The sequence below is a fragment of the Solea senegalensis genome, linkage group LG20 (genome assembly GCF_019176455.1).
Source record: "Solea senegalensis isolate Sse05_10M linkage group LG20, IFAPA_SoseM_1, whole genome shotgun sequence".
NCBI classification, from domain to species: Eukaryota; Metazoa; Chordata; class Actinopteri; order Pleuronectiformes; family Soleidae; genus Solea; species Solea senegalensis.
In genome coordinates this window covers 7,875,237-7,901,680 of record NC_058039.1, presented here as the reverse complement: position 1 = coordinate 7,901,680, position 26,444 = coordinate 7,875,237, and the positions used below count along the sequence as shown (strand labels likewise).

General features: G+C 40.4%; 1 protein-coding gene across 5 annotated transcripts; it reads left to right on the top strand.

Annotated features, from left to right (window-relative positions):
* The first annotated feature begins 687 nt into the window (after positions 1 to 687).
* Positions 688 to 25,970, top strand: spire1a (spire-type actin nucleation factor 1a). 5 transcript variants are annotated; one of them, XM_044052224.1, is made up of 19 exons: positions 688 to 1,193; positions 4,838 to 4,869; positions 11,201 to 11,467; positions 14,122 to 14,247; positions 16,875 to 16,949; positions 17,051 to 17,215; positions 17,374 to 17,460; positions 17,668 to 17,797; positions 19,179 to 19,220; positions 20,352 to 20,399; positions 20,678 to 20,835; positions 21,135 to 21,216; positions 21,323 to 21,465; positions 22,583 to 22,612; positions 23,304 to 23,441; positions 23,528 to 23,598; positions 23,690 to 23,717; positions 23,832 to 23,995; positions 24,072 to 25,970. In XM_044052224.1, exons 1-19 carry the CDS (start codon positions 866 to 868, stop codon positions 24,346 to 24,348), a joined length of 2,391 nt encoding a protein of 796 aa, XP_043908159.1. In that variant the 5' UTR covers positions 688 to 865; the 3' UTR covers positions 24,349 to 25,970. The 5 variants fall into 5 exon arrangements, with proteins under 5 accessions (XP_043908159.1, XP_043908161.1, XP_043908160.1 ...); XM_044052226.1 differs by lacking the exon at positions 19,179 to 19,220; XM_044052225.1 differs by lacking the exon at positions 22,583 to 22,612.
* The last annotated feature ends 474 nt before the right edge of the window (positions 25,971 to 26,444 follow it).

Sequence of the window (26,444 nt, the reverse complement as noted above, 5' to 3'; positions counted from 1 at the left end):
CATCTTTAATTATTACATTTTTTTTACAAATAGTGAGAAAAAACATTTAACATTTAATGACGAGCAGTTCAGGTTTCAGTTGTAAAACTTAAATAAGTTTGATAAATAAGAATTAACAATGGATGAGTAAAGCAATAGAAGTATATAATAATAATAATGTAACAAAATGCAATAACTGTACTACTATTACTACTATGATATTTAGAAATCAGTGTAGCCAAAGTCAACTTTATTGTCAGTTCAGTCACATGTACAAGACACATGAAGGTGTAGTCAACAAACAAACAATGCAACAGGTAAATGCAAGAATAACATTAAAGTATAAAAATACCTACTGGTCGATATAAGATAAAACATTTTATTTACATAAATACATAAATGTAATGCATTAAATAACAATTAACAAAACCAACTAAAACGAACCATATTAAATCAAAACTTTTGGGTCATAAAACTAATTTTTATTGACTTTGCAGCTCTGTATTGACAGTATTTTTCAAGTTTCGAAGAACACAAAATTCGTAACTGCGATACATATTAATAAATAATCATTACATAACAATTGTGTTCTTTTCTTTTCTCTTATATTGTTTTGTTCGATGGACCTTGAACTGCACACCTGAAGCTCGTTGGCGTTGATTATCCTGGATGAAAAGCGTGTGAACCGGCGGACACTGGGACCACGCGGAGCAGACTCAGAGCGCTCAGTCGCTGTTAACCGTTGTTGCTCCTCGCTCTCACAGAAAACACTGAAGACATAGAACCGCGGAGCATCAAGGAGACGCCACGGTGTCAGGTTAAAACCGTCCACAGACTACTCAATTCTGTCGTGTCCTACAAGGTATGCGGCTATAACTGTGTGAGGATGGCAAAGCGACCCGGGACTGAGGACGGGATGCGGACTTCACCTTCCATTCTCCGGGATTTCGTCGTCGATTTGAACATGGATTGCGGTGGGGGTGACGGAGCCGCGGAGGACGTCTCCCTGGAAGAAATCTTGACTCTGTACAGCCAGCCGATAAACGAGGAGCAGGCGTGGGCAGTATGTTATCAGTGCTGTCGGACACTGGCGCAGACACACCGGAGGAAAAACTCAAAATATGCCGGCGCTTGTGTGCGGAGGATTGAAGGACCCGGGGACGTGAGGATCAGGAGGGACGGGACTGTAGGACTGCGCTTTGATGAGAGCACAGGTAAAACGGCCTGGTCCTCACAGAGACGCGTGTCTGTCTCTGGTAAACACGACACCATGTCCTCAGGCTGTCATTTACCAGGGGTTTTTCCTTCGCGTCACTTACAGGCCAAGCGAGTGGAGCATCCTCACAAAGAGGCCATATTGTTGTGGCTTTCTGCTTCCAGCCATGTGGTGATCTTGTTTACAGATGTCTGGTGCGGTCGCTGCTAATGCATCATAAATTAATAATCGCTTTCCTCTAAGGGCTCCAAAACACTAAAGCTGTGATATGATTAATCGACCAGTCGAAAAGCAAATGAATCGCCAACTGCCCTTACTATGCGATGGGGTTTGTTTTCTTTGCTCATCTACGACGGTAAATTGATTTATTTGCCTCCATCACTCTGAGGTTTGAATTATAGGCTAAACAGCCAATATATCAACTGAGTAAATAGAGATGCATGATATTGGACTTTCTGCCGATATCCGATATGCCGATATATTGGGACGATACTGATGTTTTTGTCTGCGCCCAACTGTAGTGATATAGATATAAATATTATTCATTGAGGAAAAATAAATTAATGTAAAAAAGCAATGGTTGTCAAGGAGGTAGCAGCCTGTTGAACCTACTGTTTAGGGCTGAACAATTAATCGAAATTTTATTGAAACCACAATACAGCCTTATGCTTCTTAAATGTAACTATTTTCTGGTTCTTCACTCCATGTAACAAAAATAGACTGAATTGAATATGAAAATAATTATTAGTTGGGCAGCCGTCCCTGTTCACATTATCACTCTAAAAAATATGGTTTAACATATTTAATAGACTTGTATACATAAACAGGCTGTATTTCATTCCTCCATTTAATACGTGTTTGAAAAATTAGCCCAATGTTAGAAAAAGGTGCATATTTTCAATACATTTTCCAAGTGAGAAACTTAAAATCCTCCTTAAAAGATTAGTAGAAATCTTAAGGACCCGAGATGTTGCCTCCCCCTTATGGCACTTCAAAATAAACCACTAATACTTTATGTCGGCGAGCCAACAAACGTTTTCAAATGACCAACATGAAATGTTATGATTTTGCCCATTTGGTTATTGTGATAACAGGAATTAACCGTGATCGTCTTTCTTCTAGAAACTATTACCGCCATGCAGTAATGGCACTATTGCATGCTGGGCTTGTTCCCTAGGTTACTTGGGGTGCATGTTTTGAAATTAGGCTCCTGCAGTGTCCGTTAGCTTCAGTAAACAATGAACCATGTGATGCAGAGTACCTTGAGTGAGGCTATTATCAAGACTGCAGTGAAACTACACACCAAATACAGATTACACATTGAGAGTAAAAGCTCCATTTGAGTCATGTATATAAGGCACAGTTGAATGGGCGTTCAGTGATTCCGTAGTTCTGAGCAGGATGTTTGATACATGAGACACTTGTACCTGAGGCGCATGTGAAAAACGAGGAAGTGCAAATAGTTTGAATGAATACAGTACAGTCAAAGATCAAAATGAACCTGCACGTATTTTGCACACAGTTAGTGTTTCACATTTGTATCAGAGCTTAAATAATTTTACATTAACTTATCATCATTTACTTATGTACTATTACTAGTTTTTCAGTTGTAATGTCATTGTCCTGTTGATGTCACACACTGCCATTCCTTTTATCTTGCATTATTTCAAGCTGAAAGCAGTCAAAATTCTCTGGATTTCACAGCCTACCTTGAAAATCTGGTATAAAATACTCTACAGACTCCAATCTGGAAACCAAAATAGAACTCTGTGATGGATATCCGGTAACCATCTTCAAACATGATAATTAGAGAATCATCAGAGATAATCATTACATGTTCATCAGGTCACGTGTGAAGAGCCTCGTACCTTTCAATTTGCATGCCATGAATGTCTGTGAGCTAAAGTTGGGTGTGGGAAAATGATGTCCGTCTGTCAACAAAGCAACTGAGTTAATGTCCTCGCCGTCTCCTGGGAAACTATTAGCCACACTTGAGTTTATAAACACACTCTCTCAGCACTGCTGAGCGTTGCTGTGTGACCAAAGATAGGGAGGAAAAAAAAACTGATGTGAGGCTTTAGGAGTGTGACTGCAGATGAGATTAGAGATTATTGCCGGAATCCTTTGCTGTCTCTCTACATTTGTTGAGGTAATTTTGGGACAGCTTGATCCTCTCCTGGTTCTTATTAAGCCTCCAGTAGTGCAGCCGACAGTTGCAGAGGCTACTATCCACGTAGAAAAGCAATGCTCACGTAGCCTACGTATGGCCTTTATTTTGTGTGAGTCAGGAAAAAGGTGTCATGGTTTGGCCAGTACTAGGACCACAACACTGAGCTCCACAGCATCTCTGGCTCACATTGCGTTGTGTAAAGGCCTTGTTTACAGCATCTCGGTAAACAAGGACGAGTTTATCATCGTGATTTATTGCAGAGAGAATCCTACTAATGAGCAGCATAGAGCTCAAGCCAAGTCTCGTTTTAGACTTGATTCTAAATTGAACTGATTTTGTGACCTGATCTGCAGTCGGGTCAGTCCATGTGTTGAATCTGAATGATGCAGCCAAATGAAGCTTGTTTACCCCAGTGAATTTTTTTTGGGATTTTGTTTCCTTCTTGACGATTTTGATGCAAAAAGTATTTTAAATGAAATCATATTCATACAATTAAATTGGTTAATTAGCTCCTTGAGTGGTGTAAGGATGTATCCTCTTCGTTTAATTGATAAAAGATTTGCCACTTTTACTTATTAGAAGTCCGCAAAACTGACCGAGATATGCTCTGTGTGAGAGACGAGGACCTTTGCCAAGCTGCCTCTGCTTTGCTGACAGAAACAGAGGACCTAGTGTTTCCCAGTTGACTATTGGTTTTTCCTCTGTTTCTGTGACTTGTACTTCATGAAAACAAGCACCTCCTGTCGGTGTGTCTTTTTATAAATGGCAGACCACGTCGGTGTGTCTTTTTATAAATGGCAGACCACGTCAGTGTGTCTCTTATTTATTTAGGATGACCTCATCTCTCATACTGTGGACTTGTGTGAAGGTCTGTAGTTATACAGCTCTGATTGTACTTTCACCCCTTAATGTTGCCGTTCCTTTGACGGTTGGCTTTTGTTCATATCAGTATTGCTCATAAACACTTGCCGTGTCAAATAAAAACTAAAATAGAACTAGTTGCTTACGAGAAACGTTTGATTATCACTCTATATAATTGACCTGAATTGATTGTTGAACAGTCCTATGCGCTTCTTGATTTTAGAAGAAAACAAAATTAAGAACATGTTAATACTGTAAAAACTAAGGAAAGGCCATCAAAGAAGACCTTATTGTTTATTCACTCAGTTTCAACCATCATCTGCAGAGCTGTGATCATGTACTCCATCTTCATCTCCTCTTGTTTAGTTACATTTGGTCTCATTCGCTCTCTGCGCACGAGAAGTTCAATATTTCATCTTCTGTTTAATGTGTGAGCGTTCTCTGTGTCTATTCATTCTTGTGCAATATATTATATGCACATGTGTGAATAATTCATAGTGTGTGTTTGCCCTTTTTGATTGACTGGAACAAATAACTACTTGCCCAACTAATAACCATCTTCAGTGTTAATAAGTGTGAATAACACTCTCCTCTCTGTTCTCTCATTGCAGATAAATACAAACCGGCTCCCACGTCATTAGAGGTGAGTTTTTCCATGCTGGAAAATGACTGTTGCCTCAGTTAGTTTTCTATTAACTCAGATCCAGCAGCAACACCCAAGACGGAATACACTGGTTTAAAAAAAAAACTTAATTAATTCAAGTCATTTATTTAGGAAAGTTAATGCATTTTAATGTATTCAACGCATTTAAGTTTAAATTTTCTAAAATACACAAACGCAACAAGAGTAAACCAATCTACATGAACAGATGTGCACTCAAGGATGGGTAAGGCTAAAGGGCAAGTGCATCATCAAGTGAACTGACCATTTCTCAAACTGTTACTGTTCAACAGCTCGATGGCTTCCAGAATAAACCCAGACTTCAGTTTTGTTTTACACACAGGCAGTGTAAATCACTCTGCTGATGGTAACAGCTGTAACTCTGGTTATTTATAATCTTATCTTTTGGGGCTTTAGTTGTCTAATTTATTTTTTTTCACAAGTGTAAAGCATTGTTTCTCGGATAAACTGAGGCTAAATAGTTTAATAGTTATCACCGCTTGCTCAACATTGATGCTATAGGTGAGCAATTAGACTGGTGTGGCCTTGAGGAAAACATTTTCAATGCAAGGCAGTCAAGTTCCAAGATGTACTCTATCCTAGACCTGGCAAACAAATTAAAGAAGTCTATATTTAACATGAGCCGTTCATGTTAAATATAGACTTCTTTTAAGTTTTAACTCTTTCAAAGAGATCATTGCTTGTAGTCATAACTATATGGTATGTGGAGTCAAAGAAAAGAAATGGACGTTGTCGGCTTGAGAAAAAGATTCTTAATTCATAAACGGGTAATCACTAACATCTCAGAAGCATGGGAAGATTTACAGCAGTAATATAGCAACATTTCAATATTGTATGCCAAATTAAGAAGGCTTAAAATTCAACAAAGTCAAGATGTGCACACTCAAAATACACTTTGAGTGTACACAATTTTGATCACATCTCCACTATAGGTTGAACCCAGTTTCTCTCGCTCTCATGGCATCCTTTAATGTGCTTTTCCTTGAAGCTTGAGCCCTGACCTATGAGACACTAAACCGTGGGAGTGAGCTTTGTACGCATGGCACTCTCTACTTTGTTCTGTGGTTTGTTGTGTGAGCTGCACCCTAATGCAGGAGAGCACTTAAAAGAATGCATGTCTTTGTTGTTCCGCTCTTTTTCATTCAGGAGTGTGTTTTTTTTTTCCTCTTTTTAATCATTCTACACTGAAACATAAGCACCAGAAACATGTGAAGGTTATATATGTGGCCAGTGTGTGTTTAGTCTAGCAAGGTGCATTGTGTAATCAAGGGAGGAGAAGTTTCTGCTGTGTACACAGGCTAATTACACACAGTCCCGTCAGCTCCAGTCGGATCTTCCCTCATGTTTGTTAGCGTGGTTCATGTGATCTCAGACATGCATGTGTCTACATGACCGAGTAGGAATTGGAATTCCACCATCAGCTGACATTTGGATCATGAACAAAATCTCATGGCTGAACTGTGACCTCACAGCCTGACACTGCTCTCCAGTGAATCTTAACTGAGAAGATATAAAATGAATGTGCTCTCGTCTTCGTCATTCAACACCATATTTTGCTCATAATATTTTTTTATTTACTGCTGTGGTTTTACTGGATTTCTCATCACATCATGACATGTATTGTGGTGCTGCTCCTGAGCAGGGTGTGTTTGGCATTGTTGGTGTTCTTCTTGCCTAATGGTTTGTGCATCGGCATAACAGACGCCCTACAGAAAAGACCCATGTGGCTAAACCTTGAGCACAGCCCTTGTTTCTTTGGTTTCTGAGTAATCTTGCTGATCGCAGTCAAACCACAATGAAAACATAACTTCCTTGTTGGAGGTAATGACTCGTCACCTGTGTGAGCTCTCTGTTTGTGAGGAACACGCTTTGCTTTACGGCACTGCAAGCAGATGTTTATCATGGCAGCGCTGGTGGAAAAAGAAGCAGAGAAAACCGTTGTCGGAGGATATGAGGAAGAGGAAATGACTGTCTGACCGAGTGGCCACACACGAGTAAACATTGTAGCAGCTTTTTCCAGAATTTTTTCATTTTTTATAATCCAGAGAACTACTGGATCACTGGATATAGTTTTTTTTCCCGGACCATTCTCTGTAAGCCCCAGATATGGTTGTATGTGAAAATCCAAATAAATGAGCAGCTTCTGAAATACTTGTGCCCTAATCTGATGCTTGGTTTGAACCTAACCAGGTCATCTTAAACCATGTCTACATGCCTACAATGAATGAAGTTGCTGCTACGTGATTGGCTGATTAGACGTTGGCTTTAACGAGCAGTCTGTCGCTTAACAGGTGTACCTAGCTTAGCGAGTGCATATTTGTATATCTTTGGCTCAAACAAATTGCTGAGGTTGTGCGTGTGTTTGGCCTGAATGCCAATCATGCCATCACCCTTCAACAGTCATCAGTTTGCTCTCGACTGACACTATCATGTCAACTCTGATTTGGAGACGATGGAACATTTTCTTTGAGGGGGTCAGCTGTCAGGGTTCAGTGACACCTAATTTGATTTCCTGTATGTATCAGTGAACTCTGTGTTACTTTTTGTTTTTATTGTTATCAATCATGACATTGACAGGTTGACTTAAAAACACCAATACAGCTTGTGCTACGATCTCTGATCATATTTTGGCTCATATGGACATTTTCACAGCAACTTCAAAGCCAAAGGAATGGAGTTTTAGTAGTTGGTATTTATTTATATCCAGCCCTTTCCAGTATAAGTGACTTCAAGCCTTCAAACTTGACAATCTTTGACCAAATATTGTCTATGAAGACATGAAAGAGCAGCCTTATGTTCTATGTTCTGCCTGTTTTCTTTTGCTCCATATGACAAAGAAATCATTAAAACATCATCATTTCCAGGTTTCAAAAACAGTGATCAACATTTTATGGACCAAATGTTTACTCGATTAATCCAGAAAATAATCATTAGTTACAGCCTAGTTCTGCCCCAACTAGGAAAGAATAGTGATGCTGCAGACTGTAAATGGCAAAACATCAACTCTGGCAGTGGAAAAACCTCCTAGATTTAGCTCTGGTTATGTAACCGTCTGTAGTGGTGGCTTTGCTCTACTACAGAAGCAGACTGCTTATCTGTCTGCTTTGTGAACTCGGATGTCTACAGTGATGCCTCGGGTCACAAATGGTGACTAGAGTATGAACGTGTTTAAGTCATAGCTAAATATTATGTCAGACCAGTTGAAATGTTCAGCATGAACAGGCTTCTGCACTGAACTGTGACCCTAATTAGAACTTTTTATACTTGATACTTATTCTTATAATCTTATTTAATTTTCTCCATGTCCTGATGGTTATTTTAGACATAAATGGCTTTTCTCCATTTTGATGTGTACACATTTTTTAATCTACCATTGAAGTTTTGCTATGTATTGGTTGGTTTGGGCTTATTGGGAAACTAGCTCTGCTATGATAAAGATATGACCACATCCGTTCCTTCAAGAGTTTGTTATTTATGAGTAAAAAAAAATAGTTTTAATGTTCATCTAAATGATGACACCAGTCTTCACTGGAGATTCTCTAGTAATGAAACAAGTCATTGTTGGAAAACCACATGACATCATGCATCAGCGCAGTGTGAGAGAGAGCGAGAGAGAGGCTGGAGTTAAAGACTGAATGGAAAGGTTCACATTTGTGGGGATGCTCAAAGAGGTTTTTTCTGCTTCAAGCCAAACTCCATTGATTAACTGTGGAAAAAGTCCACAACTCGGCTGCCAGGTTTTGAACTAGAATGTAGAAACATGATCACATCCAGCCGGTTTACCCTTATTTATACTTCAACCCACTTCAGCACTGAAGCTCAGTTTCTTTTGACACCCTCATGACTCTTCCCTCTGCATTTCCTATGAAGCATTTGAAAATGTGCTTGTTCTCGTGACTACCTGTGGTTGGCCAAATCTGCCACCGATGGAATCATTGTGGCGAGCTCCCACCTTCTCCTCGGTGGAGTTCAATTTTAGTTAGTGGTTCAGCCAGGACCTGAAGCCCAGCAGTGGGTTTTCTGCACGTCATAACCAACTGTGTATCCACAAACTGGTTCCCTCGCCTCCTTCATCCTTTACAAATTACTTTGAGTCACAAGTCTTTGTATGAGATTATGATGCATAATTAAATTGAACAGTTTTTCCTCCTCCCTCTTTTAGACGCCTATTCCTCATACCTTCTGATTAAACGCTCCAACAGTTTTTTCTGTGATAGAAGGAACACAGCTGTTGAGATGCTGTGGTTTATCCAGTTTTTACTGTGTATTTGGCAAAATATATTATAATTTATGCCCCAGAGTGTCTGACATTGTATTTGAGTCATGTAATCAATAATACAAGTGATGTGCAAAGTAACTAATATTATATAAAGAGTATTTTCCCCACATAATTCAAACAATGAATAAGACCCTATGGTACTGTCTGTCACGCCGACATGCTGTACCGTACCATCTGCATGCATTGTAGTGCATGCCGTCCTATAGATGGATTATGAGCTTACATAATAAGACGTTAAGGAAAAGAATATTTATTTTAGCCCTGGCACAGGATTATCAACGGCACACAGATGATCTTGATAAATGTTAACAGTGTAACATAACACAATAGATCTTTGCTCAGAAAGAATAGGATCGATAGAGTGTTAAGAAATTCTGGATGCTTTTAAACACCGATGGGAAGGTGCCGTAATATATATTTAACTTATAATTGATCTTAAATGTGTCCTGTTGACACCCTCTGTCCTTTCTCTTTTGTACACCACTCCCAGGCTCCATACACAAGCACAACCATGCCAAGCAATACCAGCTTCACCCACATCATGTTGTTTTTGGTTGCCTCCCTTTTTTTTTAACAATAGTTCTCCATTCCTTTCTGTATCGGAACGTACAGTACACTAAATGAGTCATGGTATGCTGCCGTTTATTACATTACCTCCACCAAAAGCTCTGAGGTGTAGCTCCTCCTACATGTAGCCCTGCTGTGTTGTCATGTCGTGCACTGAAAACACTGCGCTGTCACTCATCATTACAAGACCTTTGAACCTGACTATTGCCTAGGACCATGGTTCTCAAACTGTGGTATGTTTACTGAGGCCAAAACAACCTAACCTTAACTCAAATCTAACACAATATCATACGTGAGTCATAATATTATAATAACTTAAAATAGCTGTGTATTTTGTAGTATATTACACGACGTGACAAAGCGAACATACCCAAGGAAGAATTCAGCCTATAGTTACCTCAGGATTGACCTCCCAAGAACATTCAAGTAGGACTACACCTACATTTGATTAACAATCAATTGGTATAATAAGTGTAGCTCAAGTATGAAAACCTTTTGGTTCCTTATTGTTCTTTTGACAGTAAACTGAATGTCTTTTGTTTTGTGGCCAAAACAAGATTTTTTTTATGACCATCTTCTTTCTTCTCTTTTGAGATTTGAAAGGTCACATTTTTTTTTTACCATTTTATGTTCTAGAATAATAATTAGATTCACCATTTGATTAATAAAATAAGTGTTACGTGTAGCTCTACTTTTTGAGTCAGCTGTGTGGGAACATTTTGTTCATTTGTCTGTCCAGGAGATGTCCATTGTGCTGTGTGCATATTTATTTTTTTTGAGAGAGAGCAATGATCAGATTGAGTCAGGAGAGGACACATCGGTTGCAAAGCCAACTGGATGTGCTGCTGTGAAAGAGAACCTTTGTCTCGTAGTAGTTCAGTGGAACTTTGAGACATTAGGATGAGCTGGAGGAGGCTGCAATAAAAGACGTCATACCCTGCTGCTGATTAATGAGGGAAATTGTTTATTAAATTAATAAAATCATCCTTGTTTGGAGGAATGCTGGGACCTTATTTTGGGGACATAGTGAACCATCTTCCTGTCTATTTAGTTGAATTAACTTTACTGTAAAAAAAAAGAGTTGTTTATCCAACTTGTTTGGGGGTTGCAATGAAATTAAGTTTGTTCTATGATGATGTGCCAGTGCACAGTCAATTATAGATCAGCAGGAGCTGAGAACACGTACATAAATGACATTCCCTCTCGACGGGCCAAAACATTTTTAGTTGACTTCAGATGAACCATAGCTACAATATATTGAAAAACCTTTTATATCAAGCTTAACAAAAATAAAAGTTCTATGTTGAATGAAATATCTGAATCCAGTAAAATACACAGATAGCTGTTTTAAATTGTCGCTCCTCCTTTTGTACCTCATGTGTCTTACACATAAAATAAACACTACAGAAAATGTGCAATATCACATTTGTTGTTTGTCTCCCACAGGTTATCGACTCACTGGGTGTTATGATCTACAAAGCTCTGGACTATGGTCTCAAAGAAAACGAGGAGCGTGAACTCAGCCCGCCGCTCGAGCACCTGATTGACATGATGACCAACCACAATAAAAGTGAGAGCGACCCCTGTCCCGACGAGGGCTACGAGGCTACTGAAGAAGAGGACGAGTGTGAGGAGGAGGAAGAAGAGGAGCTTGTATCTGCCACCACCAACTGCACGGTCGCCAGAATACGCAACTATCGAGATCTTATCCTGGTAGGTTGTTTTGTGAAATATCTGTAAGGATCTGTATTTTTTGTCTTTCCCCACATTCTCACATCAGGTCTGTCAACAAAGCGGTTTGTCCATATGTCATTATCGCTCCAGCTCTAAACTAATTCCCCAGATGAAGGCCGTCAGGCCGCTCATTCCCCAAGAATCTTCAGAAAAAGGGACTAGTCGTCGTCGTTGTCGTCGTCATCACCATAGGTGAGGATAGGAACGAAGATTGACCAGTAGATCGAGAGCTTTGCCTTCTGGCTCAGCTCCCTTTTCATCACAACCGTGCGGTAAAGCAAATGCAGTACCGCACCAGCCGCTCCGATTCTCCGGCCCATCTCCCGCTCCCTCGTCCCCTCACTCGTGAACAAGACCCCGAGATACTTGAACTCCTTCACCTGGGGCAAGGAGTCATTCCCTACCTGGAGAAGGCCATCCACCGGTTTCCTGCTAAGAGCCATGGCCTCAGACTTGGAGGTGCTGATCTTCATCCCGACCGCTTCACACTCGGCCACGAACCGCCTCAGTGAGCGCTGAAGGTCACAGGCCTACGAAGCCATGAGGACCACATCATCTTTAAAAAGCAGCGACGTGATCTCAAGCCCGCCAAACCACAACCCCTCTCCCCCATGACTACGGCTCGATATCCTGTCCATGAAAATCACAAACAGGATTGGTGATAAAGCGCAGCCCTGGCGAAGGCCAACACCCACAGGAAACAGGCCTGCTTTAGTGCTGAGAACCCTGACACAGCTCATACTTTGGGCGTATAGGGATTGGATGGCCCTAAGTAGTGCCCCCCTCACCCCATAATCCCGCAGCACCTCCCACAGTATCTCCCTGGGAACCCGATCATACGCCTTCTCCAGGTCCACAAAACATGTAGACCAGATGGGCGTACTCCCAGGCCCCCTCCAGGATCCCTGCAAGAGTAAAGAGCTTGTCCGTTGTTCCACGACCAGGACGGAATCCGCATTGTTCCTCTTGAATCCGAGGTTCGACTACCGGTCGAACCCTCCTTTCCAGTACCTTGGAGTAAACCTTACCAGGGAGTCTGAGAAGTGTGATGCCCCGGTAATTGGCACACACTCTCAGGTCCCCCTTTTTGAAAAGGAGGGATGTAATTTGCAATTTTGAAGAGACGTATCATCCAAGACAGCCCCTCCACACCCAGAGCCTTCAGCATTTCTGGGCGGATCTCATCTCGGAATCATAGCTGTGTAAACACACTGGTATTTGGGGAATAGGCTTAGAAACTTTCACAGCCTGTTCCCTCCATATAATAAACCTGTTCTAGAACATAAATATAAATGTTTGGTATGTTTGCTGCCAGTGCCAATCCGGTCTGGCTTGGCTCTTCATTCCCCCAGTAATGTTTCCACTAACTTTAAACTGTAATATGTTGGTGTGACGTGGATGGATTAGACCACAACACTTTCACGAGCGACCTCTTTCCCTGCTGATCTGTCAGGCCTAGTAGGTTGGGTCGGTTGAGACCTGAAGCAGACCAGTGTTGACAGGAATTGCTGGTGAAGAATGTCACTAAGACAGGAGTAGTTAGTGAATGTGCTGAATCATTCTGTAGTTAAAGGAAGTGAAATGAGACCGGTGCATACGAGTCCAACATCCTTCTATAAATACTGTCAAACTTTTTAGTTTTGGTTTGGATTATCGTCAACACTTTTAGTCGTGTACTGCCCACCAAATGTAATTTGTCAGTTTGACACCTATTCTGTGACACCCCTTGTTGCTTATCTTCACTTTTGCCTCCCTTTCTTATAATAAATATATTATGGTTGGTGACGATCACAGTTTTTAGTAGAAACAGTGGAAACCACAGATTCAGCGATACTTGAAAACATAAACCCTAAATACCCCTATTACTCAGGTGTTATTTTACCTGTGTATTTCCCCTGTAGTGACAAGAAAGACGACACTTTTACCAAGTCAGACATTCCTGTAACTTGCCAAGCCCATCAGGTGAACACAAAAATATGTCATTCATCTGGTTTATTCCTTTTGTTTTCGCTGGAGATAATTTGACAGGCCATCTATTATGTTGGCATTCAGTTTTACTGTCATTACAATCAGTCAAACCACAAGGGTCAGATTGGAAGATGCTGCGACTGGACAATCAGGTTCACACAACGAAACCTAGAGGCATTCGTTCAAGAATGAAGACTTGTTGTTTTCCCCAAGTGACACCATGAAGTGACCTTTTTTTAGTTTTCAGTCAGATGTTTTCCCCAGTTAAATAGATAGTCAGAAAATGATTTAAAAAAAAAAAAGATTAGGTGTGGTCATTCACATCGTAGGAGCACCTGATTTTAAAAGCAATGGTGCAATATGTCACTGGCATTACTCATACTTTCACTTTTATGACTATTATTTTCCTAATGCTACCTTGAATATCTGCTGTTATTAGAAATCTGTCATTGGGCTTTAAAGTTTTATCACTTCCATGTAACTAACAAGTCAGATATACACACTGAATCTGTATGGAATGCAATATTATCGTGTTGGTACATACTGTACGTAATTGGTGGTTTGGTGTAACATTTTTAGTCATTAATATTATTGTATGTAATGGAATATGCAAAAAAGGAACCGTTACCAAAATGTAAAGGTAAAATGGCTCTTTTTCTTCACAGTTATGTTCTTCCCACCTGCCGAGCCCTTCAGACGCTCCCAGTCATTACCAGGCTGTGTGCCGCGCTCTCTATGCTGAGTCCAGGGAACTGTGCACCTTTCTGGAAAAGATCAAGAGTGCTAAGGAGGTAACCGAGTCTAGAATCTGCAAGTTATTGATAAATATTGTGTGGCAGTCTAGGAAAAAGCCATTAGCCATGGACGACGTAAACCGCAACCTCCTCTCACCCTGGTGAAATCAAAACGCATGGGAAAAATGTGAGAAAGTACCAAAACCTCTTGTCCCGTGGATTTACCACTCTTCTTTGATACATAGATTTACTGTGTAGCATTTTGATTGGTTGAATCGGGATCTGTTTTGCCAATAACACTTCTGTTGCTGGGAAGAGACAATGCTGACTAGAGCAGTGCCCAGAAGTTGTACAACAACAACAAAACAGCCCACAAAGCTGCAATGGGCCAAAAGAGCCGGGACCATGGAGGTGCCCTTGTCTGACCCTTAGTCCAGGACATTTGACGATCTTTGGCTGCGGTTACCGTGCGTCTGTATGCACGTGATCTGGCGCCAGTATGGTAGTTAAGTGGCACGATTGATTAATGGAATATGATTAGTTAGAAATTCTCTATAAAGCCTTTCAGACTATAAACCAACTGTGTTGGAACTGGCTTATTTTATTTCTGATCATAAAAGTAAATGATAATATAACCTTCACAGATTGTGCAGTAAAACATAAGAAATGACGACATGAGCTAACCCAGATATTACACCTTTTTATAGGGAACAAACTGTATGGATGGAAAAATGCAGTATTGAGCCTGTGGGAAAACGTTCACTTTACCTCACTCTTGCAGGCAAAATGGACATCAAATGAAATTCTTGTGCATCCACTAATCAGCTTCTGTTTGCGCTGATTGAATTGCAGTTCAGTGAAAATGCGACCACATGACATTCTATGGCTTACCAGTTTGCGTAGGATTACTTAACAGTATGTGTACACTGGCTGTGACTTCATGCAGACGTTCTTATGTAATATATTATTGAATTAAAGAGTAACACTATTACAGCTTATGGAGGGGAATGCTGGGCTGTGGGGGCCCCTCTGCACTTCCTGTAGCACTGAATGTTTCTGATTAACTGCTAATTGGTTACCATGTTCACATCCCACATCAACATGCCTACATAGTAAGATGGTCAATAAGCCTCTTGCAGTCAGATTTATATGTGGATTCCCCATTTGTGTCCCCATTAATACTGTAAAACACTGAAACTCCTGAGAGTTTATGTGAAAGAAAAGTTTGATTTTTTTATTTCTTTAAAAAAAAAGGGAGAACAAAGTTGTAAGGTGAAGGCAATGCTGCTCTGTATATGTATTAAACAAGATATTAGCAGAAAAAAGGTTTTTCATCAGAGACACAGGTGTTGGTGAATAGATAAGGAAAAACAGCAGCTGCTGCTCTCCGTCAAGGACAGCTTTTCTGTCTTGTTTGGCTTTTTAATCTCATACATTACATTTTGTCCAATCTTTCTGAACTGAACTTGTGATAAAAAACCCTTTTAAGTAGGGGTGGGTCAAAATATCGCTTTGGTGATATAGCGTCTTCCTTGTGCAAGACGATAGTCGACACGTCGGGCCATATATCGATATTTTAATTAACAAATGAAGGAGCTCTAAAGTAAACTGTCCCTGACAGTTTCACTCGCCAGGCATCACCACTTCATTTCTCCTCACTGTGGCGTTGCTTAAATGAATGAGGGAAACTTGGGCAGAAGTCACCTGGACAAAGTGGGAGTTAAGAGATGCTCCATCCACGTTTAATACATGGGCTTTATGCACTTTGTTCTCTGTTTGGAATAAATAGAGAAATACTGCAGTTTTAACTTTTAATAACGTTTTGTTAACTTCTGACAGATATTGCTTTGTATCACTATATGATTGTCCTGCAATATGTGGAATTGTTGTATTGTGATATTATTGGTATCGTGGACCATGTATTGTGTATCATATCATGTTTTCAGTTACCATGTGACTCCCACCCCTACTTATGATATGAAGAAGAGGTTGACTGAGAGGAAGAACACAGTTTTTGCTATTATAGATGCAGTCTGTGTGACCACTCTCCTCCTTCAGCACACACTCTATATAATAATGCATGTTTAAAATGCACACAGCAGATTGCTTGTCTCCATGTCCAGGTTTGCTGCATGCATTTGACTGTAAAAGGATGCATGTATCCAATACAGCACCGAAGAGGGTGACTTTGTTTCTGAAACAGTCACACCGATCTGTGAGTAATCAGCTTGTGCAGCGAGGATTCAGCAAACACGGGTTAACTGCAGTCAATAGTCAGCCAATAACTTATTGTTTTCCCCCTCTGATGCAGTTCTATGAATGGTTCACTGCTACAAAAGTGTATGTCATTATGATCCTCAGTCAAGGACAGAGGCCTCATGTCTTTGGCTTGTCCATCTCTGTCCTGTAAACGCAATATCTCAAGAAAGCCTTGAGGGGAATTTAATCTAATATTTGTATGAATGAACAGTTGGACTGAGAGATGAACGGAGTAGATTTTGGTTTTGTTCACTGTGACGAATCACTTAAAAAACAAAAACTTGTGACTGCGATGTCTCATAAACAGCACTTTGGGAATCCTTTTAAATTTGGCACAAATGTTCACCAAGTGTTATACAAGTCTGGAAATTGTGTTGACTAAAATTGTATTGAAGCAAATATCTTTTTTTTTTTTTGGTGCCCAGAACCTTCGGCGAATGGAAGGTGAGACTCGGGATGACCCCGTCAAAGACCTTGATGAGCTGCAAAATGCAGATTGGGTGAGAAGAAAGTCATCAACCACTATGTTAAATCTAACATTAAAAATATTATATATTCCACTTATTCAGAGTGCTCTATGTCATTTTTATAATCCCACTAGGCACGGTTCTGGGTGCAGGTGATGCGAGATCTTCGACACGGTGTGAAGTTGAAGAAGGTTCAGGAACGTCAGTACAACCCACTGCCCATTGAATACCAGCTCACACCCTACGAAATGCTGATGGACGACATCCGCTCCAAGCGATACAAGCTGCGAAAAGTCATGGTGTGGAATTCATTATCCCTCTCAGACTAACCATGAGCATTCATTCTTTTCTTTTTTTTTTTTCTTAGCTGCTTCCTCTCATCATAACCATCCTGATTGTCTCCAAAATCCATGTGTATTTTTAAAAAAATCATAATCCTTATCAAATGTCATTCCAGGTGAATGGGGACATCCCTCCAAGGTTGAAGAAGAGCGCACATGAAGTAATTCTGGAATTCATCCGGTCACGACCTCCTCTCAACCCGGTGAGTAATGCACAACAAACTGCCAGGGAATTATCAGAAGATTTTCCATTTGTACACTCATGTTAGTTCAATTAAATTTTTTATAAAGTACCTGCAGTTTGGCAGCCTTGAGAATGACTGTGACAGTCATTATCCTCATTAAATAGTCTTTGAAAATAGTTTGTGTGTGCGTGTGTTTTGAGCTCACTTCTGTGGTTGTTGTGACAGGCCGCTGCCCGGAAACTGAAGCCTCACCCTGTCCGACCGAGGAGCCTCCACGAGCGACTTCTTGAGGACATTAAAGCTGAGAGGAAGCTGAGGCCGGTGTCACCGGACATGATTCGCAGAAACCGTCTAGGTGAGACAAGGACACAGTATACACAGTACTAGTATAAATACAAAAATCTGTATAATGTTAAATACAAACTGGTGTTAAAATGAAAAACAAACAAAACATTTACATGTTAAAGCAACCAAGCTTAACCTTTTTTATCCTTTTAGCTTTAGTTGTGCGGCTGTTAACTTTCTGCATGGCGGCACTTTATGAACCTCCACACAGGGTGAAAACCATTAAGCAGGACTTAACCATTCTTAAGTGCATCCATCATGATTACTCTAACAGCTTTCTTCATACATTGATCCGTTCACTTCATCAGAAATGTCACCGTGTTTGAACAAGGATGACTTTGGCTGCAGTTGTGAGCCTTCGGTTGTTTGCTATACATGTTTGCTGCTAAAATATCTGCTGTGCTTACTGGCAAATGTCCCTCGGGACGCCTGATTCCCCTGGTTTAACCTTAACTGTTAATTAGTTAATATAATACTGTTATGTAATGCTGCATATGTTCTTTTCAGTACATGGTTCAAACTATGTAAGACTTTAATCAGATAAAAACGGCAGTCATTTAATCAGTCGGTACCATACAGTACATGCACAAGACGTCTTTTGTTGACGGACTAAGGAGGTGAATATGCAGTTGTTGAATAACCATACATGCAGTATAGTGACCAGTGGCGGCTGCTGCTCTGTGATACAGGGGAAGCTCATTTCTGGCACAGTTGTTTATACAACAGCCAATCTGATGTCAATAAAAATGAGTGAATGAACAAGTGGAACAAGAAAACACCATGATCATGTCAATCTGAAACAAAGAAATGCTATGACAGTGTTTTATTTAAAGTGTATAATATGTACAGTCGGTTGCTATTTTCTACAAAGCTGTCAATCAAAAAGCAGCTCCACCTCCACTTTGGTCCAATCGTCATGTGTCCGCCCTGCGCCCGCCCACTGCTCCATTGACTCTCGGAGAACCTAAGCTTCCTGTTTTTGCCACAGTGTCTCGCTCACCACAATAAAAACAAAATCTGTTCAACTGGTTTTAATGCGGTGTGCTGCTGCGGGAATGTACAAGAAGAAAATCACGTCGGGTGACAAAACGTTTTGTAATGAAATGTAAACACAACAGTACATATTTAACCATTTATTCAACATTTTCGATGGAGCAGAGCTTCCCTTGCTGTCAAAGAGCAAGTGCCTCTGATAGTGACATACATAATGCGTAATAGCAGCCTAGTTGGTTCTCTGAACCTCTTTTGTGGAAAAACTAAGAATACTATTGTCTCTCTTTGTGAAATATTCTATTTAAAAACTTGAATAACTTAACCATTCATTTGTTCCATCTCATGGAATTTTCTTCTTTCTGCTTCCATTTGTTTTTGTACATTGGTTTATCGGTTAGTCATGTGGCCTCTAAGCACGTCTTACAGTTTTGACTTGTCAGGTAAAGTTAAACATCACCTGTTGTACTCCTATTGTTAATCCTTGTGTTTTCATTCCAGGCTATTTTTAGCGTAGCGCACTTGCTCCTCCCTGATTTAAACACACACACCCCTTGTGTTTTTATTTTGTGTGGTAGAATTTTGTGTGTATGGCTACTCTCACTTAGTGGATGTTATGCACAAACCCTCTCTACCCAAAGTAAGGAAGGGGTGGCACAGTAAAATTGAATGTAAGACAGTGTGGAATTGGGTATCATAGGGTGTCAGACTCTGCCTCAAGGCAAAATGTAATCTCCCTCAAAAGAGTGATGCCTTTATTTTGAGTGGTTTAAATTTAACAGTGTTAAAACAGCTGCTCACAGTGCTGATTCTGTGATTGTGAAGTGATGATGCCGAACTGTTGATCCAGTCTGCCCTGCTTGTCACCCTAATCTGCTCTCACTGTGGAATATGGGGATTACGTAACGCAGATACCGTCAGCCCTCTACAGCACAGATAAAACATTGAATGGCAGATGATCGTCTCGATGTAGCTCTGTAGGTCACGGAACAAATGTAATCTAGATGAACATAGAGGAATAATATTTTTTTATGTACTGTGGCTCATCAACTTCCCCATGCTCCCCTGGCACTTCACCCCCTTCTATGTTTGCAGCTTGGCACAAACTAAGCATTCATGTGTCAACCAGTACGTTTCCATGTGCATCAAACCACTTCATTGGACTACTGTCCTTGTCCCAGGACAATATATACACGTACCATGTGAATGGCCATTCTGAGGTTTTCTATCATGCATCAACTTTAAAATGTTAAATTCACTCCCTCAAATTTTGTGCTTGCAACAAGCACAGAACAACTAGGCCAGTTTGGGGCTGACATGCAGTCGTAATTTGACTTGCATCAGATTAAGTTAATCCATATTATATTTGGTATGATATCATGATTTCAGTTGGCACACTTCCATTTTTCAAGCGTCATGTAAACGTACTGAGTGTTGCCTCTCGGTTCACACCTGCTTTGACAGATGCTTGTTACCATCATTCTCTCCTTGTGGTACCAGTTTGGTGTGAAGGGATTAAAATATGAATGTTGCGTAGTCCCGCTGAAGGCTGTATTCTCCTCACTTTTCTCCAGGTGCAGGAAAAAGCATCAGCACCCCACAAGACTTGTTCCGAAGCTCAGGTAAAATGCAAATGATGCATGGTTCAAAAGCAAACAGCGGTATAATCTGTTTTGTAGCGAGTTTGCGTTGCTTCGTTTAGTTGAAATGATGGAGACCTGAGTTGAAGTTCAGCATGCGTTGTGTGTATATTGACTGTGTGTGGTATCATGAGTTTACACAGGAGGCATGGCTGTCAGATGAGGAAAACTGGCTTTTGCATGAAAGCAAAATCATATTTAGGTTTGTCAGATGTTATGATTCTCTCATCTTGACAAACTGTCCTGTCTTTGACCCACAGACACTCCCGATGCACCCAGGAAGTTAACTGTCAGCACCCAGTCTCTGGCCGCTGGCATCTACACGGGACCCAGTCAAGCTGCAGGGCAGCAGCTAGGCCAAAGGAAGAGGCTGCTCAAAGCACCTGCTCTGGCTGAGATGGACAGCTCTGAATCTGAAGTAAGATGTTGGCTATTTTCATAAGATCACTACCCCACTAAAGTTTTACATTCGGCTTACTGTCCCAACCACAATTATGAAGCTATAAAAAGTAATATTTACAACTTGTATGATCAGCTTCCATGTCCAAACGTGTACATGAAAGGTGTTCTTTCAGCTGGCTTTTAAAATATATTGCTTTAGTTATCCAAAAGCTGACCAGCGTGTTAATATTAAAGAGGGTAAATTGGACTGAATTTAATTTTGGTATAATATTCAAAGTACTTTTGAATCTGAATGTGTGATCTTCTGGCTAACAGGAAGAGTCCACGCAGAGCAGCTCCAGTATGTCCACATCTTTGAGGGATGACACGTCACCCGAGTCTGCAACAGGGAAGAAGGGTAGGAGGGTCACCTTGCTTATACTCTTAACATGTTATACACTTTTTTTTTGCTCTTAAGTCATCTTTTCATGTTATTTTTTTTTTTATTTGTCTCATGTCTCCAGTTCGTCCAAAGTTCCTGCCCATCTCTACCGCCCCACAGACAGACAAGCATCACTCTCCACAGAGGCGACACTCCATCGAGAAGGAAGCCCCCACCAGTGTCCGTCCTTTTGTTCCTGCATCCAGACAGAGCTCCAAGTCTTTGGTATGTTAACTATTGGAACAATTCCTTATGGCATTGGAGTTAAGTTAGAAAGCTAGGATGGTATATTACACTCTTTAAGTATAACCAAATGTAAAGCAGGAGTTTATACATAAGCAGGGACATGCATTATAATTTCAAGGAAAGGAGCCTCTACATCTACCAACAAAACTGAATACATTTCTGTTGACATCACTCCCGTCCTGTGACTGGCCATTAGTTTGGCATGAGGTCACCAGTTCTCTGAGTAGCTCTGTGCTGGTCGTATGATACTAGTAAGGTTGATGCATGTAATTGAAACCACAGGACAGGCCGCTGTGCAAAGACCGTTTAGATGGAATTGGTTCTTTCTTACCACACGCTAGCAGAGGCCCAGTGCCAACTTACAACCAGCTGAAAGTGGTCACAAAAGGACAGTTCTCATGGACATTCACTTGTTTCACAATTCATATTATACAGAAAACAGTATCTCCTACCAAAGATAAGATTCAGTTGTCTAGCCAAGTATTTTAAAGGAACCAAAGTATGAAAAATTGTCAAACATTTATCATAGGAATCAAGTTTTGTATAAAAAATGATTGTCTTTTACCAGAACTATCTCTATTTCCTTGTTTTCTGTTTTGTGATGTGCGTCAGTCTCACCAGTGCAGTACCAGGTGTTGAGTTAGTTCATGTACAACAGTCAAAAGATCTTTGTTGCACTTCCCCCACATATTATTAATGTGTGTTTACACTGCTCGAACATCTTCTGTGCTTTAAGAACGTATGTAGTCCTTTTTCTGTTTTGTGTAATGCTGCAGTTAATGGCGGATCCTAATGTTAGCGTTAGTTCCTCATAAAAACAAAAATGTGTCAAGAGAAACCGGATCATGTCAGATAATCTTTCAATCATGACACTCCCTGGTACGTAATGATGCATGAAATGAATCAAAAGTTAAAAAACAGTATGAGCTCTGTGGTTGTCTTCATGGGGTTTTTATAACATGTCATTTTGCACACGTGATGATGTGACTGACATCAGTTCTTATATTAAATGCAATGGAACCTGCTGTATGTAATTAGCTTGTGGAAATAGCCTGCCTCTATTTGAATGTCCTGCTTCTCTGTGTGTGCTGGTCAGGTGAAAGCTGCCAGTGGTGCTCAGGGAACGGTACGTGACTGTTACTGAAAATAATCCAATTCTACCATCAACTCTTCACACTACTGTGTTAGGAAGCTATGCAGAACCCAGTGTACCCATAATTCAACAGGCGTGTCTTGGATGAGTGTGACCATGTCAATATTGTCATAACGAGGAGATCTGTGGCATAGTGCAAAACACTCTTAGTTGGGGTAAAAAAAAAAAAATAATTATAGTAAGTAAGTAATTAATAAGTAATTTTTCAACTTCAAGACAAAATATTTATAGAGTTCTCTGACTTTGTCACAAATCTCCAGCTTGAAACATGTTGGGGGTCCACTCGATTGATAGAAATTCAGTTGTAATGAAAATATGGTTGAGTAAAGCTGTGGACCACCAACATGAAGGGTGTGTTACATCACTGGGATGCTGATTGTTGTCACTGTCTTGTTGTCATTGGAGGCATCCATTTATGTGGATGACTGTTCTCACCCTCTCACTGCACGTTTTGATGTTTTTAGTTCCATGCTGAGAGCTTGAGTGTTTGTGTCTTGTGGGGTTCAGGCTTGACTGTTTTTGCTCGTTCTACCTGCACTCACACGGTGTCGGTGTCTGTGGCAGCAGCTGCCATTGTTTCACACTGTTTGGCATCATCTGTGTTCTGATCTGTGAATGACGAGGGCTTTTTGCTCATCTGGTGAATCTTTTTTTTTTTTCCCAGGAGGAGTTCTGCTACCCAGTGGAGTGTCTGGCTCTGACGGTGGAGGAGGTGATGCACATCAGACAGGTCCTGGTTAAGGCTGAGCTGGAGAAGTTTCAGCAGTACAAAGACATCTACAGTGCCCTCAAGAAAGGAAAAGTAGGAAAAAAAACTACCAGTGATGTTTATTCAGTGACGCTTTCTGATTTTTAGTGTATCTTACTTTTGTCTACTTCTATCTCTAGCTTTGCTTTTCGTGTCGGACAAAGAGGTTCTCCTTCTTTACTTGGTCATACACCTGCCAATTCTGCAAAAGGTAATTTTTTTTCTTCTCTTAACTCATCAGCTAAAGTAGAACAGCTGTCCAGTAATGCCTAACATTAATGGTTAACTTTTGTCTTTCCCAGGCCTGTGTGTTCCCAGTGCACTAGAAAGGTAGGACACGCATACAACCTCATTCTGTAAAAAAGTGGAAAAAAATAAAAAGTGTAGACTCCGATCTAGTAATACTGAATAGGTGACTCTCATCATTTTGTCTTTGTTCTTCAGATGCGGCTGCCATCTAAGCCTTATTGCACCTTACCCATCTACTCTTTGGGCCCCAGTGCTATGGCAAAAGAAGAGGCAAGTGGAGCATCTGCCGCAGCAGAGTCTGACAAGCACCAGTTTGGGTCAGAACACAACCGACACAGCCTACGCCGGAGCGTAAAGAAGTATGTTACCATAGACGTGTGGCCCAAATGTCCTGCTTTTGTGGATTGGTTGTAAATTTCTTCTCTCCGTCCTCAGGTTGTCCAAGCATGGTGGTAGTAGCAGCAGCAAAGATGGCTGGACACAGGATGAACTGGAGCTGCCCAAGGAGCTGACGGAGGACTGGGCAACTATGGAGGTGTGTATAGACTGCAAAAAGTTCATCACAGAGATCATCTCCTCCAGCAGGCGCAGCCTGTGCGTGGCCAGCAAGCGAGCCCGTCTCAATCGCAATCGCAAAACCCAGTCCTTCTACATGTCCTCGTCTAAATCGATCAACTTCCGGCCCCTGGAACGTTCCATCAATGAGGTGTAGAAAGAGGGACTGACTTGTGCACTTTTGTTAGGCTGAGCTTATTTGTTGAATGAAGAAAATGCCCCCTCTTACCACAGTTATTTTTTTTATTTAAATTTTTTTTTGTGTATAGTAATTTTCAAAAAAACAAAGCCAGTCTGTCCCACCCCAAAGGTAGAACAGGTTCGTACACCTTAACTGTCTCAGGAAAAGTTGGCATGCTATGATTGTTCATGCAGTCGCTGCCAGACAAAGTAGAGCCATGTTTCAGTGATATTTCAGGCCACCGTGGATAAAGTGAAACTGACGAGCTGCTGATGTTGAATCAGGTAAGAGAATGCATATTGGACACGAGAGCAGGATCAAACGTTGCAGACAGATAAACGTTTCACTGAGTTTGTGTAAATAATATATTAAGGCCCAACCCCAATCTTAGTCATCAATAAGTTTTTCCAGTTCCTGTTTACTTTGCACACTCAGGAAGAACAACCGATTGTCTTTTTTGACAGAAATGCACTGTAGATGCTCTCGTCAGGAATGCTGAGGTCGACCTCAGCCACTTTTCTGCTCCCTCCTTTATTCTTCCAGCAACAGTTATGCCAAATAATATACCATTCACTTTGTTATATTAAAAGCATAGTCATTTTTATCACGCAACATGTTGCAGGGCGAGAATAGTCAGCAAAACATTTTCTGGGTGGGACTTAGCTTTTAGTTAAAATGTATATTCAGTTCTGTGCCTGGTGCCAAAACGTTAAAAATGTTTTTAGCAATGATGGACCTATTGTACATATGTGTTATAAACCCAATGGAGGACATGCTGGGGTATTCAAGGTTTGTTTTATTTGCCCTTCCTCGTTTCGAGCTGCGCAGTACAAGCACAGAAATGTGGGTTGTGAATGTGTACATGCTGTAGATCTTAATTGTCCCAAATTTAAATTTAATATAAAAAACAAAACTTAACTAAGCAGAAGTATAATTTTACAATATTTTAAGGTTTCTGACTCTTGGGGTTTATTTTTGGAATGTCCTTCTCTGACCTTTTTTATCATTAGTGTTATTTGTTTCAACGTAATAGATTTTATTTCTGTTGTATAGTTTATGAACTCAGTGTTAAGCTACTCCTCTAAATCGCAAATGGCACTTTCATTGGACCAATTTATTGTTTATGATCTGTTTTTGTCTTATTGATATTAATAATTATTAAAATCTTTGTTTTGTTACCTCTCGGGGGTCAGTAGTGCTGTTTTACCGGGGTTCCTCATGAATGAAGATGTGTGTGAATGTTTGCAGTCGATTGTTTTGTTTCTGAGGAAGTGGCTAAAACAAATGCTGACTTGATTGTATGGACTTTTTAAGTGTATAACTGTCATTGAATAGGCTTTATAAACATAGTCAAATGTGCATATACAGGACACGTGATGCATAATGCGTAAACATCTTCGTGTTTATAGGGTTCTGTGACAGTTATGACAAAATGAACATAGTCTAAACCAGTCTGTCAAACGATGCCATGTTCCAATGAAATGGGTCATTTGTACCAGTTTTGATTTTGAAAATCTGTACGGAATGTGTGCATGCTGTTGCTGTACTGTGATTTATCTGTTTTTATCTAAGAAATAATAATAAAACCATGATTCTTATGATCGATTTCAGTTATTCGACCACAGGAAGTCGTTTCACTCAGCAGAGGAGAAGTAAAGGGAAATCTTTCTGTTGTCCCTCCTCCATCATCCTGCTGTTGTAGGGACATCTTGTGGTAAAGCATGTGTATTGCATGCATTTTAAGGCCCACCTCAGCATTGATGCATTTTAATCGCTAATAGTTAATAAAACAAGTAATTATTGTAGGAATTATGATTGTAAGAACCTTTTTTTTTGTTTGTTTATGGAACCTCCCACCATTTAGCAGTAGGACGTGCTCTACATTAGGCAAAGGTGATTTATGTTCCGGTTAATGGATTGTTGCTCAATCAGGAGGAGAAGCATACAGTTTTAAGAACGTATATAATGGTTTATTATATCACATTTTGACTGACTAATTATTTTGATTTGTTTAAAGGAATACTTCCCCGATTTGCATAGTATTTTTGAAAAACTGAGCTTCCCAACCTCAG

Bases quoted from the DNA above. Each gene is read 5' to 3' on its own strand.
- spire1a (XM_044052224.1), top strand. From the start codon at position 866: ATGGCAAAGCGACCCGGGACTGAGGACGGGATGCGGACTTCACCTTCC. The intron at 17,461-17,667 runs GTGAGTAATGCA...TTGTTGTGACAG, and splicing joins CACGACCTCCTCTCAACCCG to GCCGCTGCCCGGAAACTGAA. The intron at 21,466-22,582 runs GTATGTTAACTA...TGTGCTGGTCAG, and splicing joins GACAGAGCTCCAAGTCTTTG to GTGAAAGCTGCCAGTGGTGC.